The sequence below is a fragment of the Colletotrichum graminicola genome (assembly GCF_000149035.1).
Source record: "Colletotrichum graminicola M1.001 genomic scaffold supercont1.1, whole genome shotgun sequence".
Classification (NCBI taxonomy): domain Eukaryota; kingdom Fungi; phylum Ascomycota; class Sordariomycetes; order Glomerellales; family Glomerellaceae; genus Colletotrichum; species Colletotrichum graminicola.
This window is the reverse complement of record NW_007361005.1, coordinates 1,145,514-1,160,493: the sequence shown is the minus strand read 5'-3', so window position 1 is coordinate 1,160,493 and position 14,980 is coordinate 1,145,514. Positions and strand designations below refer to the sequence as shown.

Genomic DNA, 14,980 nt, shown 5'->3' with positions numbered 1-14,980 from the left:
TAAGAAACCAACGTTTGGAGGCTGACGAGAAGCAATAACACAGGTGTTGTTGAGACGGGGAAGACTGGATGGTTTGCCTGGAGTAGTGTACTTGTACAATGTACCGGTACGGATACACTCGCGATAAACCCCTCTCAAGGAAAGTGCCACGCACATGCCTACACTACAGCACTCCTTACACCATTTGACTTGACTTGCACTCTCCCTGCTGATTAGATAAGACGTTGTGGGTCGGCGGTCGAGCACGGACCATGCTTTCGGAACACACTGGCTGCTACGCTATACGTAGTGGTGTAATAGGAGAGCCATACTCCGTTTGTATTGCGACAACGCCATGGTTTGAAGGTGTCGCTGTCTTTATTATCAGTGCGTCTTCTTTCTACATGTCCTTGATTTGTGTAGAGGGCAGCTGCATCCGAGGCGCCCTTAAACATCATTACAGAGCTAACCCAGGGATTATAGTACACGTTGGAGGGTGCATATATGCTGTTATAGCACTCTTGAAACCACGCCATGTTATACTACAGGGCTAGATACTACAGCACCTGTGGTTATAATATTATATATTACCCTTTACGCTCGGGGTTTTTTCTTGACCCGACAAAGTGGCACGTCAATGATCATCGGGTCTCCTGTCGGCAATTAATTCTCTGTTTCTGCTTGTGCACTTGATCAGAGAACACTGTAGAGAGTTGCATGTAGGTTGAGTGGAGGCTATGCCACCAATGGTGTTAGCCAGCTGTTGCTGTTGATATTGATAATAGGATCGTCTAACCCTTCATCAGACATATTTTCGTATTTTTCATCTCTAAAGCGAGGCCATAACGCAGCCGCTTCCTGTAACTAAATTCACATAGCAAGACTGGTTTATGTTCTTTCTAGTCGAAGGGAGAAGCAGTCTATTGGACTCAAGGAGTCGATTACAACGACAGTCAAAAGCTCCCTCCACAGTTTGTGCGACTGGAAACAGCAGCTGGTATTAAGCTAGGAAGCAACATTACGACCAACGGAGGGAGTACGGTGCACGCCCATCATGGCCGACGAGGCAATCATAGTGCACTTTGGAAAAATATTTGGCTGTCTTACTGTCCCGTATTTATATGCACTCGATTGTCCATTGAGAAAAAGGGTTTGTACGGGGGCCGGATTGGCGGCACCCCGGCACCCCTCCGGCTTACCAGCTGATAGGTAACGTTCCTAGCCGGCAATTGCTAATTCTGGGTGCACCGATACATACAAGCTTCGTCGGAATACGCCTTGCCGCGCGCTGCTGGCACGGCTTGGCCTGGCCGGCTAGTGTATCGGATGCGCGGCACGTTTCTTTGACGCAGATGGCCAGCTTTTTAGCTGGCAGTTGGTCTTGTGTTATTACATCATAATCCGTGGGCCGCACGGCTCTCACGGCACCTACACACATCTCTATCTACGTGACGAACGCCTAGAACGGCCAGTTTTCTCCCTCACTGACGACGCATCTCTGGGCGAAGGCTGCTTTTTCTCCACACCTATTTAATTCATCCTGTTTCTTGCTGGCATACGCTTGGCTTTTGTGCGGTGTTATAATAACCAATTCCAAACATGTCTTCCCAGGGCCAGACTGGCCTGCCAAAGCTTGGCAATGTCCTCTACCAGACCGTTTTTCAATTTCCTTACAGTGCCTATTCAGTCCCAAGAGTCCCCGACCAGAACACAACGCCCTCTTTTCCTGATCCGTCAGCGATGCCCCACGAACGGACGAAGTCGGAGCACCAGAATGCGCACACGCTGAGCGAGCCTCTGGCCAGCTTCTGCGCGTCGAGCAACACCGTATCGGGGTTTCTTGCTGAGAATCCCACATTGACGCCTGGCCACGCGTGGAAGGAGCTTGCCGACAACTACAAGAGCAGTCTCCACGAGCCAAAACACATTAGAGATATCGGACAAGGGGAGGTGACCGACGATGAGCTCGAGGTGGCGTTCAAGTGTGGGAAATGGGGGACGACGAGGCCAAGCAGGCTGTTTCTAAGAGCATGCATACGTCCTCACAGTCACATTCACAGATTTTCGTCGCTAACCTGATAAAGCTGTACCATGATGCTCTAGGCACACTCAACAACGATCCCGCTTGTGGGATGGCGAGTCCATCATTGCTTGGCAGCAGCGGCGTGGTCCCGCTCACCATTCTCTCTGTGTAAGTCCACATAATAAACCCCCCCCCCCCCCCCCCCCCCCAACTCAGTGAACTCGGAGCACGAACTCATCAGCGACCAGCATCCCCGACATTGTGAGACACATGTCGAATCTCATCGTGAGGGCAGAGAAAGAGGTAATCCTCGCGACAAATTTTTGGCAAAACGGTGCCGCGTCAAAGTACATCACGAACGCCATGAAGGAAGCCTCCCGCCGCGCAGGGGAGCGGGGGACCAGGATCACGATGAAAGTGCTCTACGACCGCGGCAGCCCGAAACAGCTGTTCGAGCCTCACTATATCGTTCCTGAGAAGGAATACACCGGCAAGGCTGTCGGTCTGCCGTCGAAACAGGAGATCCCGAATATCGACCTGGAAGTGATGAACTACCACGACCCGATGCTCGGTACTTTCCACTCCAAGTTTATGGTCGTCGACCGCAGGATTGGCGTGGTTCAGAGCAACAACATTCAGGACAACGATAACCTGGAAATGATGGTTCATGTCGAGGGCCCCATCGTCGACAGCCTGTATGATATGGCGCTGCTTACTTGGCACAAGAAGCTTGACCCGCCTCTGCCGACTAGAGAGACGCCAGCTGCGCTGGGCGAGCTGGGCAGCTTTGGGGTCAGTCACGACTCCATTTTCACCCCCGAAGGAACTTTAAAAGGCCACAGGGCTGTGCTTGATCCGGCTCGGATGCCGCAGCGCGCCGCTGCCTATGGCCCCGGCGCCGACCGCATTCTAACGCCGGGCGAGGCCAACGGTTTCAGTGGATCGACCGCTTCAAGCCCACCGCCTCGGGATATCCGGAACCGGCAATCAGTCTCGCAGACCATGCCGTTCGCAGAAGTCATAGCGAATGATTCTCTGCCAGAGCACACCCACGAGGACCCGCATTACGACGATGATATCGCTGGCGAGGTTGCCCGCGTGCAAGCCGCAGTCTCGGCGAAGCCCAATGAGTCGCAAATGCAGGCCGTCAGCCGGCACCTCAACCACACCATCAACAAAGACTTCAAGGGCACCGCCCCGGAGAGCGACCCGGCCGACGAGATGACGCCGTACATCCCCCACCCCACACACGAGCCGTTTCCTATCGCGCTTGTCAACAGGCCGCCATACGGGCCGCCGAACCACAAGTCGATGGGGAACCCGCAGAACGCGGCGTGGTTGTCAGCGCTGCGTAATGCGGAGAAGAATGTCTTCATCCAGACGCCTACGCTAAATGCCGAGCCGCTGGTCCCGGCCATGCTCGAGGCTTGTGAACGAGGTCTTGATGTGTTTGCCTATGTCTGTCTCGGATATAATGATGCTGTGAGTCGAAAAAGGAGTGTGTTGTCCTCCATGATGGCTGCTGACACAAGACTTCAGGGCGAGTTGTTGCCGATGCAAGGAGGTCACAACGAGATGATCGCCGCCCATATGTATGAGAAACTCTCACCTCAAGCGCGGCAACGTCTCCACTACTTCTGGTACGTCGGCAAGGACCAGACGCAGCCCATAATTGCAGAGAAGAAGAAGCGTTCGTGCCACGTAAAACTCATGATCGTCGACGAGTCGATCGCCATTGTCGGATCCGGCAACCAGGACACCCAAAGCTGGTTCCACAGTCAAGAAGTCAACATGATGCTCGAGAGCCGTGATGTGTGCAAGGCTTGGATCGACGGATTGAGGCGGAACCAGAACACGCACCGGTATGGAGCATTGAATAGGGAAGATGGCGTCTGGAGAGGTGAAGACGGGAAAGAGGCGGATGGCGCGACAGGAGTTGACCCTGGGCGGTTCAGCTGGGCAAAAGGTTTGGTTGGAGCGATCAAGAGGTTGGAAGGAACTGGAGGGTTTTGAAAGTGTTGCGCGACGGACGGAATAGTCCTGGTGCATGACATGGCTGCGGTCAGTCACTGATAACGCCAGATTGAGAACATGGAATCATGTTCCGATCTCGGACTGAGGTGTTCAAACACTACAAATACGCGCTCTCGTTCTGAACATGATTTCAAGTTCTAAAGCCTTTGCGTAAAAACAAGTTCGATATACGCAAGAGCTGTGGTCTTGATGTAAATTAGGATTTGGGGACAGCATGTGCGGGAACATGGTATGGCAGTTCTCAGCGCACGCAGATGCGCCGCTGCTATGAGCCTATGGTTGTATTTTCGCGTTGGTTGTTGCGAACTTGCATGTCGCAGACCCGGTGCCCGCTCAAACTTGCGACTTATACGTTCCAGGCCAGTCGCGCAGGTTGCTAGACGTCATATATGGTGGGACATGGGACCTGGCTTGGTGGAGCGTATCTTGAGTCCAGCGATACTTGTGGGGGAAGAGTTTCAAGAAGTGACAGGCCCCAGTGCCCCCCTTGCATGGTCACAGTTTTGATAATCACTGCGTATGAATTGCTGAGGGTGCGGATGGGGAAGCTTCAATACATTGGGTGAAAGAAGTCCCCAGAACCAGTCAGCGCCTTCATGATGGAATAGCATTTCCCGTTCACTGCTATTTTAACACCTTCACAACTAACAAATTGCAACTCGTACTGCACTGGTACTATGAACGGGGCTGTCCATATGTGACTGGTCTAGAGATAATTGATTGGCAAATTATTTCCTCACCCACTAACGTATACTTATATCATGCCATTGTCACTTTGGAGTAAGCCTGCAGCGCCCCTTGAGTACAGGCTATGGGTGTCGTGGAGTGGGACGAACGATTAACTAGAACGACAAACACTCCGCGCGGATGTCTCCCCCGGTAGCAGGGGCATCCTAGCACATGGAAAGTTACTCCCTAAATTACTGCCCCAAAGGGACAGTTGCGAGTGGGCTAGTACCTTTTTGCCAAGACCTGAGATACTCAATTTCTAAATAGTGTCGATATCTTGTCATTCAACTAGGCAAATTTCTCTGGGGATTTTAGACACTGAATTTGATCTGTCTTTGGAAACATGGGCTCATACAATCGAATCAAACTTGGTCATCATATTCCACCAACGACATCTGGCCAACAGGAATCGCCAGAACACTGGTCCGAGACCATAGCTCACAACTCTGCATGTGCTGACTAGTTTCACCCAGGAGAATAAATGACTTGGATGGGCAACTCACTAAGTGGGGCTCATGTTCCCTCTGCATGATTTCTCCCTTGGTCTCTATCACAATAGAGTCGACATGGTCATGGCAGCTACGAACGAGCCTCGATGGAGAGGCTCATCTTCAAACATATATGAAATCGAGCCGGGAAAAGTTCTGAAAGTACCAAGAGAGGTTCCCTCCACAAACGAAGGTCACGATGCTCTCAATCGAGATAGGGCAAAAGGATTCGAAGTGGAACGAGGAATCTATGAAGCACTCGGAGAGAGCAAGCTGATACTTCCGTCTGTTTTTTCCTTTATAAAGTGTCTTACTACTACTAACCGGTCATAGATTTTACGGATGTCGCGAATTCGAGGGCCGCCAAGGATTGTTGCTAGCCCAAGCCGACAGCAACTTACAGGAATACCTTGAAGAAGGGCTAGTGGCAGTCACTATGGCTGAACATAAACGATGGTTTTGCCAAGCAGCAGATGTCATAGCATACATTCACGATCGTGGCGTCATGCACTCTGACCTACGGCCTGAGAATTTTCTGATTCACGGGCGGGATATGTGGCTCAGCGACTTCAATGGTTCGGTGTGCGAACAGCGTGGGCTGGATGGCGGGCAACCACCCGATGCTGGCTTCTGGAATTTGAAGTTCGAGACGACGCCAGCTACGGACATATTTGCTCTTGGCTCTGTCTTCTACGCCATAGTGACCGGATGGTGGCCTTTTTGTAAGCCTGGTGTTACGGACAGGCTGGACAGGAAAAACGTCGAACACTATGATGAACAGGTTACGAAAAGGTTCAAGGCAGGGGATTTTCCGGATGTTTCTTCTTCATGGGGAAGACATATTATTATGGGCTGTTGGACTGGCAAGTACAAAAGCGCTGCTGATGTAAAACAGGATGTGGGTTTAGTCATGTAATAGTAACGAGTGTGGATTGTGTGTGGGCTTCTATAAGTAGTGACTGTAGTTTGTTGTGCAAATGAGCAATGAGTGTTACAGTAAAGACTAGCTATCGTGATTCTCCCTTATAGACCTATACTAGCTGGGTTCTCTATTAGTAATAGCCACTAGTTTAATGGTGCGAAGCTTACCTTCTTGTTTAGAATCATGGGTTGCTGCAATTATACCGGCCGTATTTCCCCTTCTGTCTGCTTGAGCCCAGAGTGTTTACGGTGACTGTGTGGCCTGGCTCGGACTGCCTACCACAAGCCTTGAAGTTCGAATCCTCTGTTATTCTGTCACCACATGTGTAGATCTTGGTTGACCGGTCCTTGGTACACATTGTGGTTTGGTTGTGTCTGGTTGCGTCTGGTGGTGTTTGATTCTTGGCGTCAAAAACCTGCGAGCTGGATTGATGAGGTTTTATACTTGAAAATCAAAACGTATGGCGCCCGTATCTGACATTCCGAAGGCAAGAATAGTTCTACACAGAAATCAGGCTGTCACATCCAGAAGGCCGTGTGCTGTAATAGAAGGTTGTCATGGTGCTAACCTAGACAAGTCCTTCAGCATGCAGATCCGTGCTGAACGAATCCAATAGGCGCTAGATGCTTAGCGCTTGCCAGGATCTTGCGAATGACAGGGTCCTTCCACCTGTTATTTGCAAACATAGACCTGATAAAAAAACGACAAGCGCATACAGTGTGACTGTTAAGCTGGATCAGCAGACATATGAATGGTATGTTGGAAGAGGATGGTGCTGTACCGTACTTCTGTCTCAATTGTATGTACAACTGCAAGGAAAAATAGGATGAAACATATTCCCATTCAGACCGTAAACATGTCACCAACCAATTCGTAGAGAAACGACGCATAGTAGCCGGCTACAAGTGCAAGTGTAGGATATGAAGTTGCCAGTGAGCCAACACAGCGAACACAGGCTTACCCTGCCTATGGGGCTTGCTTTCCAGCTTGGTGATTGCCGCTGGATTTTGAGGCAGATGACAATCGAGTGGGACACAAAGCCAACGGTTGGAGCAGGGGACAAAGGTAGGCCTTGATGTACCCATCATCTCAAGGCCGTTAGGCGACGTGTCAGCGAACTCTCGTGATGAATTGTGCAACTTTTCTATTTCCAGTTGCAGTTGGTTACGAGACGCAGCCTCGTGTGATATTGTCACGACTTTGCAGCCATCACATCCCTAATAGGAGAGAAAAGCCGCTTGGCCATGGCCACAGGGTAGGGAAGAAAAAAACCAAAAAAAAACCGATGCAAAAGTCAAGTCTTCAACAGCCCTTCTTTGTCACAGCCTTTTACTAACTGTCCCGCATGTCCTACGGTGTTGCAGAAATAAACTATGCGCCCCAGTAGACCATATTGCCAGGGATGTTGCTGCATGCATCCTGCAGTTGTCTGCTATCACGTCCCTGTTCATCTCGCTGCATGACATAGCGTGGCTTAGCCACTCACTGATAACCCTAAATTGGAGCGTGGGAACATGGAAGCATGTTCTGATCCCAAACTGAAAGATTCAAACACTGCGATTACGCGCTCTTGTTCCGAACACGATTCCTAGTTTTGGACGTATGGTAAAGGCATGTTTAATGGTAACTGTAATATTTGCAAGAGTTATGGTCTTCCTGTACAACAATTGAGGGTCGGCATATGTAGGGACATGGTATGGCAGCCATCACCGCACGCCTGGGCGAGATGGGTCGCTCGCCAGGCACCTCGTAGGCTTGGTCCCAACCAAAGTCGCCGGCCCAGACGTTGATCAGCACGGTCGGAACGGCGCTGCTGGTGAAGTTGGTGAAGTTGGTGAAATTGATCAGCGCCTGTTTGTCAACTCCTCCCTGCTCTCGATACTGTGTACCGCCTACGACTTACGACTGAGGGGCGCGGAATTTGAGGCTGTTTATTTTGTGCATGAGCACAACCGTTCCTGCTGGCTAGGCCCACCCGGGCGAGATGGGTGCATTAATGCCTGAGGCTTTACTCCTCTCAGCGAAGCACAGACGATAATCCGCGATGCCCCACCTCGCCAACTTGGATCAAGACCAGCTGCCCCCTACTGTAGATAAGCCATATCTTATCGATACTCGCTATCTTATCGCTCTACATCCCGCCCGACGCTTGGGAAAAAAAAAATGTTTCGGTGGAGCAGTCGCAAAAAGGTCCCTGGGCCTTTTTTTCTTGAACCTGCTCCTCCATAACATCGAGTCCGGGACTGTTGCAAGCAATTGCGACCTGGTTTTTGGGCGCAACAACAAACATGAGTTCACTTAAGCGAAAGGATGCCCCCGGGGGCACTCCTCCATCCAAAGCAGCAAAGGCCTCCAAGGTGTCCCGGCCCTCGAAGCGCGACGCTCCCATAAAGGAAAAGAAGACGGCGACCGAGGACGCTCCCGCGCCGAGGCCTCCCGCCGTCTCGGCCTTGCTCAAGGATGAAGAGCCTCTGTTCCCCCGTGGCGGCGGAAGCGTCCTTACACCTCTCGAACAGAAGAAGATCACCATCGAGGCCAAGGCCGATGCAGCCAAGGAGGAGGCCGAGGCGTTCGACACCAACGTCAAGGGCAAGGCAAAGAAGGAGAAGAGACGGAAAGCAAAGGAAACCAAGGACCTGAAGCCCGCAAGAGACGAGGACGCCGTCAAGATTGAGGGTCTTAACTTCAAGGTCAGTCGAAATCTCGCCCACTTTCTTAGAGAACTGCCGCTAACAAAATAAAAAGCGACTGGTAAAGGGCTCTCTGGTGCTCGGCCAAATCACCCACATCGACTCCGTCCAGCTTACAGTTGCCCTGCCCAACAACCTCACAGGGCACGTGTCAATCGCCTCGATCTCGGACACAATCAATTCGAAACTCGAGAAGGATGTGGATGCCGCCGACGAGGAGAGCGACGACGACGACGGCGACGACGATGAGGAAATCGACTTGCAGACCATGTTCAAAGTCGGCCAGTACGTCCGCGCACACGTATTGTCGACCGCAGAAGAATCGGGCTCCGGCAAGGCGAAACGCCGGATCGAACTTTCGCTCCGACCTGCCGACGCCAACAGTGGAATCACCGGCGATGATATCGTTGCATACACTACGCTCATGGCCTCCATCGCCAGTGTCCAGGACCACGGTTACGAGATGGATCTGGGCATCGACGGAGATCTGAAGGGTTTCCTTGCCAAGAAGGAAGTCGGTCCGGATATGGACGAGGCTAGCCTGCGGCCGGGTGCCGTCTGCCTCTGTGTTGTGAAGAGCGTGACTGGCATTGTCGTCCAGTTGTCGACGGACCCCCTCAAGCTGGGCAACACGTCGCTTGTGGCTTCGACCGCCCCCACGATCAACTCTTTCTTGCCTGGATCTCTGGCCGATGTTCTGCTTACCGAAGTCACCTCGAGAGGCCTGCAGGGCAAGCTCCTTGGTCATCTGCCTGTCACCGCCGACCTGATCCACTCCGGCGTCGGTCCTGACGGGGTTGACCTCGAGGCCAAGTATACCGTGGGCAGCAGAGTCAAGGCGAGAATCATCTGCAACTTCCCGGCCGCAAGAGAGCCTAAGCTGGGTATCTCCCTGCTGCCCCATATCGTCAACCTGCAGCCAAAGTCATCGGGCAAGGGCAGCAGAGCCAAGGCCCCTCTTGACCTGCTCCCCATTGCCTCCTTTGTCGAGAAGTGCACGGTCCGTAAAGTTGAGCCCGAAATTGGTCTCTACGTCGACGCTGGCGTTCCCGGTATTTCTGGTTTCGTGCACATTTCTCGTGTCAAGGATGGCAAGGTTGATGCGCTCTACGAGACCAGCGGCCCCTACAAGGTCGGCTCTGAGCATCGCGGCAGAGTTGTTGGTTATAACTCGTTGGATGGCATGTTCCTGCTGTCCTTCCAGCAGCAAGTGCTTGACCAGCCCTTCATCCGCCTCGAGGATGTCCCCGTCGGAGAAGTTGTTTCGGGCAAGGTCGAGAAGGTTATTATCGGCGAGAACGGCGTTAGCGGACTCATTGTCAAGTTGGCCGAGGGCATCAGCGGCTACGTCCACGATTCCCATCTTGCCGACGTCAAGCTTCAGCACCCGGAAAAGAAGTTCAGAGAGGGAATCACCGTCAAGGCGAGAGTCCTCTCAGTACGCCCTCGTAAGCGCCAGCTCCGTCTGACGCTAAAGAAGACCCTCGTCAACTCCGATGCTCCAATCGTCAAGAACTACGACGAGGTCGAGGTTGGCATGCAAACGCCTGGAACCATCACGAGTTTCACTGCAGGCGGTGCTCAGCTCGAATTCTTCGGAGGTATACGGGGCTTCCTCCCCGTGTCTCAGATGAGCGAGGCCTACATCAAGGATCCCAGAGAGCACTTCCGTATTGGCCAGGCAGTCAGTGTCCATGTGCTTGATGTGAATCCCGAGGAGCGCAGGATGGTCGTTTCTTGCAAGGACCCTTCGGCCTTTGGTCTGGATAAGCAAGCTGCGCTCAAGGCGCTGAAGGTTGGCGATATTGTCTCTGCCAAAGTCAGCCAGAAGACGGAAGACGAAGTCTTTGTTGACCTCGAGGAGAGCGGCCTCAAGGCCATCATCCGCACAGGCCATCTGTCAGACAAGTCTGCTAGCAAGACTCAGGCTGCCTGGAAGCGCATCAACGTCGGAAACACTCTGTCCGAGCTCGTGGTACTTGACAAGAACGAACGCCGTCGTGCCGTCATCCTCTCCCAGAAGCCTAGCTTCGTCGAGGCCGGCAAGAACGGCAAGCTTCTCTCCAATGCCGAGGATGCTACCGTCGGCACTGTTGCCCCGGCTTACGTCCGTGAGATCGGTCCCTACGCCGTCTACGTCCAGTTCGGTGGCAGCCTCACTGCTATTTTGCCCAAGACCAAGTTGCCCAAGGATGCGCAGGAGAAGGAGGCGTTCGGCATGCGCAAGCACCAGAGCATCGAAGTCAAGATCGTGTCTTCTAAACCGGAGCAAAACCGCATCATTGTTGCCCCTGCGTCTGCCGATGAGCCCGAGCCAGTTGCGGCCGAGTCTGCGGTGAACTCGGTGGACGATAGCATCAAAACCATCAACGATGTTGCTCTCGGCACGATACTAAACGCCAAGGTCACCTCCGTTAAGGATACTCAGCTGAATGTCAAGGTCGCCGACAACATCCAGGGCCGTATCGATGTTTCGCAATTCTATGACAAGTGGGACGACATCACGAACCGCAAGAACCCTCTGCAAAAGGTGAAGGCAAACGAGATCATCCGCGTCCGCGCCATCGGTATTCACGATTCCAAAAACTACCGCTTCCTGCCGTTTTCTCATCGCTCTTCGCATTCTCTCATTGAGTTCACCGCCAAGAAGAGCGACCTCGAGGCCAAGGAAGTCGAGTTGCTCTCGTATGACAAGATTGAGGTCGGCTCATCTCACGTCGCATTCGTCAACAACCACGGTAAGAACTGCTTGTGGGTCAACCTGTCCCCTTCTGTCCGTGGCAGAATCAGCATCATGGACGTTTCGGACGACTTGTCCCTCGCTGGAAACCTTGAGAAGCACTTCCCCGTTGGGTCTGCTCTCAAGGTCCGCGTCTTGTCCGTTGATGCCGAAAAGGGACACCTGGACCTCTCTTCTCGTTCTTCCACAGGCTCTACCGAGGTTACCTGGGATTCTCTGAAGAAGAACGTAGCGCTTCCTGGCAGGGTCACCAAGGTGACCGATCGTTCTGTCATGGTCAAACTCGGCGACTCTGTTTCTGGTCCTGTCCACCTGGTCGATCTCAGCGACAACTACGATGAAGCAAACACTCTCAAGTACAACAAGGGCGAGATCATCCGAGTATCGGTTGTCGAGGTAGACAAGAGCAACAAGAGGCTCAGACTCTCTACCCGCCCGTCTCGGATTCTTAGCTCCACCTCGCCTGTTGTCGACCGCGAGATCACCAAGCTCTCTCAGATCTCCTCTGGTGACATAATCAGGGGCTTCGTCAAGAACGTCACTGACAAGGGCGTCTTTGTGCAGCTCGGAGGTACCGTCTCCGCTCTGGTAAAGATCAGCAACCTCTCGGACCGCTACATCAAGGACTGGAAGGGCAACTTCCAGGTCGATCAACTGGTCAAGGGCCGTGTCATCAACGTCGACGCCGCGATCAACCAGGTGGAGCTTAGTCTCAAGGCTTCCGTTGTCGAGAACGATTACACGCCCCCCGTAACTTATAAGGACATGAAAGAGGGTCAGATCGTCACCGGCAAGGTCCGCAAGGTTGAGGAGTTTGGCGCCTTTATTGTCGTCGATAACTCGCTCAACGTTAGTGGCCTGTGCCATCGCAGTGAGATGGCCGAGAAGCCCGTGGAGGACGCTCGCAGGCTTTACAGTGAGGGCGACGTGGTGAAGGCCAAGGTCCTTTCTGTGGACGACGAGAAGAGACGTATTACATTCAGCCTCAGGCCCAGTCACTTTGACGAGGACAGCGATATGGAGGACGTTAATGGAGGTGCTGAACTCGACAGCGACGAAGACTCTGATATTGAGATGGGAGATGGCGGCGTCCAGCTTACGATCAGCGGAACAGACAACATTGACGACTCGGACGAGGAGGACGAGTCGGCAGAGGAGGACGAAGATGACAGCGACGCTGAGATGGACGAGGTCGACACAGCTACTGGCAAGGGCCTCAGTGGTGGCAAGTACGACTGGACAGGCGACGCATTCGACGACGAATCAGACAACGAGTCAACAGGCAAGTCAAAGAAGTCGAAGGCGACGGGGAAGAAGGAAAAGAAGAAGAGCGGAATCCAGGTCGATCGCACGGCCGACCTCGACGCTCACGGGCCCCAGACGGCTACCGACTACGAGCGTCTTCTATTGGGAGAGCCTGACTCGTCTCAGTTGTGGATTGAGTACATGGCCCTGCAGATGAAGATCAGCGAGCTGGCCAAGGCACGTGAAGTCGCCGAGCGCGCCATCAAGACCATCAACATCCGCGAGCAGACGGAGAAGCTCAACGTCTGGATTGCGTACCTCAACTTGGAGGTCGCTTACGGCACCAAGGCGTCGACTGAGGAGGTTTTCAAGCGTGCTTGCCAGTACAACGATGAACAAGAGGTTCACGAGCGCCTGGCTAGCATTTACATCCAGTGCGGAAAGCTCAAGGTAAGCAGCAGTCCCATGACCATTTGTCAATCAGAATGCCGACTGACACACACACTCTCTCTCTCTCTCTCAACAGCAAGCGGATGATGTGTTCCAGTCACTGGTGGCCAAGTTCAAGTCAAAGTCACCCAAGGTGTGGGAGAACTACGCCCACTTCTTGCACGTGACGATGAACGAGCCGGACCGGGCGCGCGCTCTTCTGCCTCGCGCAACTCAGGCGTTGGAGGAGCGCCACACGGCACAGCTGATGGCCAGTTTCGGCGCCCTCGAGTTCAAGTCGCCCAACGGCGATGCAGAGCGTGGCCGCACAACGTTCGAGACGATCCTCGCCACGTGGCCGAAGCGATTCGACCTGTGGAACCAGCTTGCTGACCTCGAGATCTCGGCGGCCGAACCGGACACCACGGCAATCAGGGATGTCTTTGAGAGAGGCACCAAGGCCAAGGGCCTCAAGCCCAAGAAGGCGATGAAGTGGTTCAAGCGGTGGGCCGAGTGGGAGCAGAAGCTGAGCCCGAAGGGCCGGGACAAGGTGATGGCCAAGGCTCAAGAGTGGGTTGCGGCGGCCAAGGCCAAGAAGGGCGCAGCGGCCGAAGCGGATGACGACGAGGAGTAAGATTTTCGGAGATGTTGGCGGACAACAACAAAGAAAGAAAAAAGTAAAGGAAAAGTTTCTGGGAGGGTAATGGAAATTTTGCATGGGGGAGCAGACAAAAGCTCATCATTCCATCTCTTCCCCACCTCTTGTCCTCGGGCTAGGCCGAGCGAAGCCTATATTTTATTATGTGTCAATATCAAAGTTTGAATTTGATAATACGAGGAATCCTACATTCGCAAGAAGCTAATGGTCGGCTCGCGGAGCTGGCTCTGAAGGACGACGACATGTGTCGCTTACTTGTGGCTAGCTAGCCCGGCTAGCTAACCTGCGCCACGGCTAAAAAAGATTTATGCTTCATCCTCTCACGCGCGCATTTTGTTTTATTTTTGTCGGGGCTGCGGCTGGAAAACCTCCCCCTTCCAGCTTCATGCAAGGGAATCCTCACAGACGAACAAAGCTCGACGATGGACATGGTTGCGCAAAAAACAAGAAACTCGACATCAGGTTGGCAGAGGGACTAACTAACCCTCGGTTCATACAGACACAGTCCGATGGGTTAGTCAGTGCGCGCGTAGCGGCTCGCCTGCAGTGGTGCCTCGCGTCCGTCCTAAGAATCACAGGAGTAGCTTTCGTCTGATACCAGCACCCGCCAAGTTTCTCCGCAGAGGAGGGGAGGAGGAGGGCGCGAGACAACATCCGCACAGGTATTGAGAAGCACAGCAGCCTGCCTGGCTGCATAGCTGCGGTCCCTCGTGGCATGAGTGGCACCGGAACAGCGAACGCAGTACAGCACGGGGCAGAGACACAGACTCTCGTGGTGGGCTGCCCTTTTTTTTTCCTGCTCTGTGCTCTTCCACGAGGCCATCGACGCCATCCGAGAAAAGGGGGAATAGAGATGTCCAATGACGGACATATGCGCGCGCTCGTATATGTGCGTGACTGACATTTTCATCCGAGCACCGGCCGGCATATACTGCGGAAGTGAAGAGCGCCGGTCCCTTGAGCAGCAGCAGCAGCAGCAGCAGCAGCAGCAGCAATATCGGATGCCAATATCGGATGCCAATATCCCACCCCTCGATTGACTT

General features: G+C 53.2%; 3 protein-coding genes across 3 annotated transcripts; all 3 read left to right on the top strand.

The window, feature by feature from the left end:
* Positions 1–1,578: 1,578 nt before the first annotated feature.
* GLRG_00296 (uncharacterized protein) lies at positions 1,579–4,015 on the top strand (the record flags this gene model as incomplete). The annotated part of the gene is made up of 4 exons (XM_008090981.1): positions 1,579–1,963; positions 2,083–2,170; positions 2,251–3,484; positions 3,542–4,015. The coding sequence occupies 4 exons, from the start codon at positions 1,579–1,581 to the stop codon at positions 4,013–4,015; spliced, it is 2,181 nt and encodes a 726-aa protein (XP_008089172.1).
* Positions 4,016–5,367: 1,352 nt separating this feature from the next.
* GLRG_00295 (kinase domain-containing protein) lies at positions 5,368–6,169 on the top strand (the record flags this gene model as incomplete). Its single annotated transcript, XM_008090980.1, has 2 exons — positions 5,368–5,537; positions 5,587–6,169. Coding segments are annotated over 2 exons (753 nt in total), but the record flags the coding sequence as incomplete, so codon positions are not given.
* A 2,294-nt stretch (positions 6,170–8,463) lies between these two features.
* On the top strand, positions 8,464–13,913 carry GLRG_00294 (S1 RNA binding domain-containing protein; the record flags this gene model as incomplete). The annotated part of the gene is made up of 3 exons (XM_008090979.1): positions 8,464–8,865; positions 8,921–13,300; positions 13,377–13,913. 3 exons carry the CDS (start codon positions 8,464–8,466, stop codon positions 13,911–13,913), a joined length of 5,319 nt encoding a protein of 1,772 aa, XP_008089170.1.
* Positions 13,914–14,980: the final 1,067 nt, after the last annotated feature.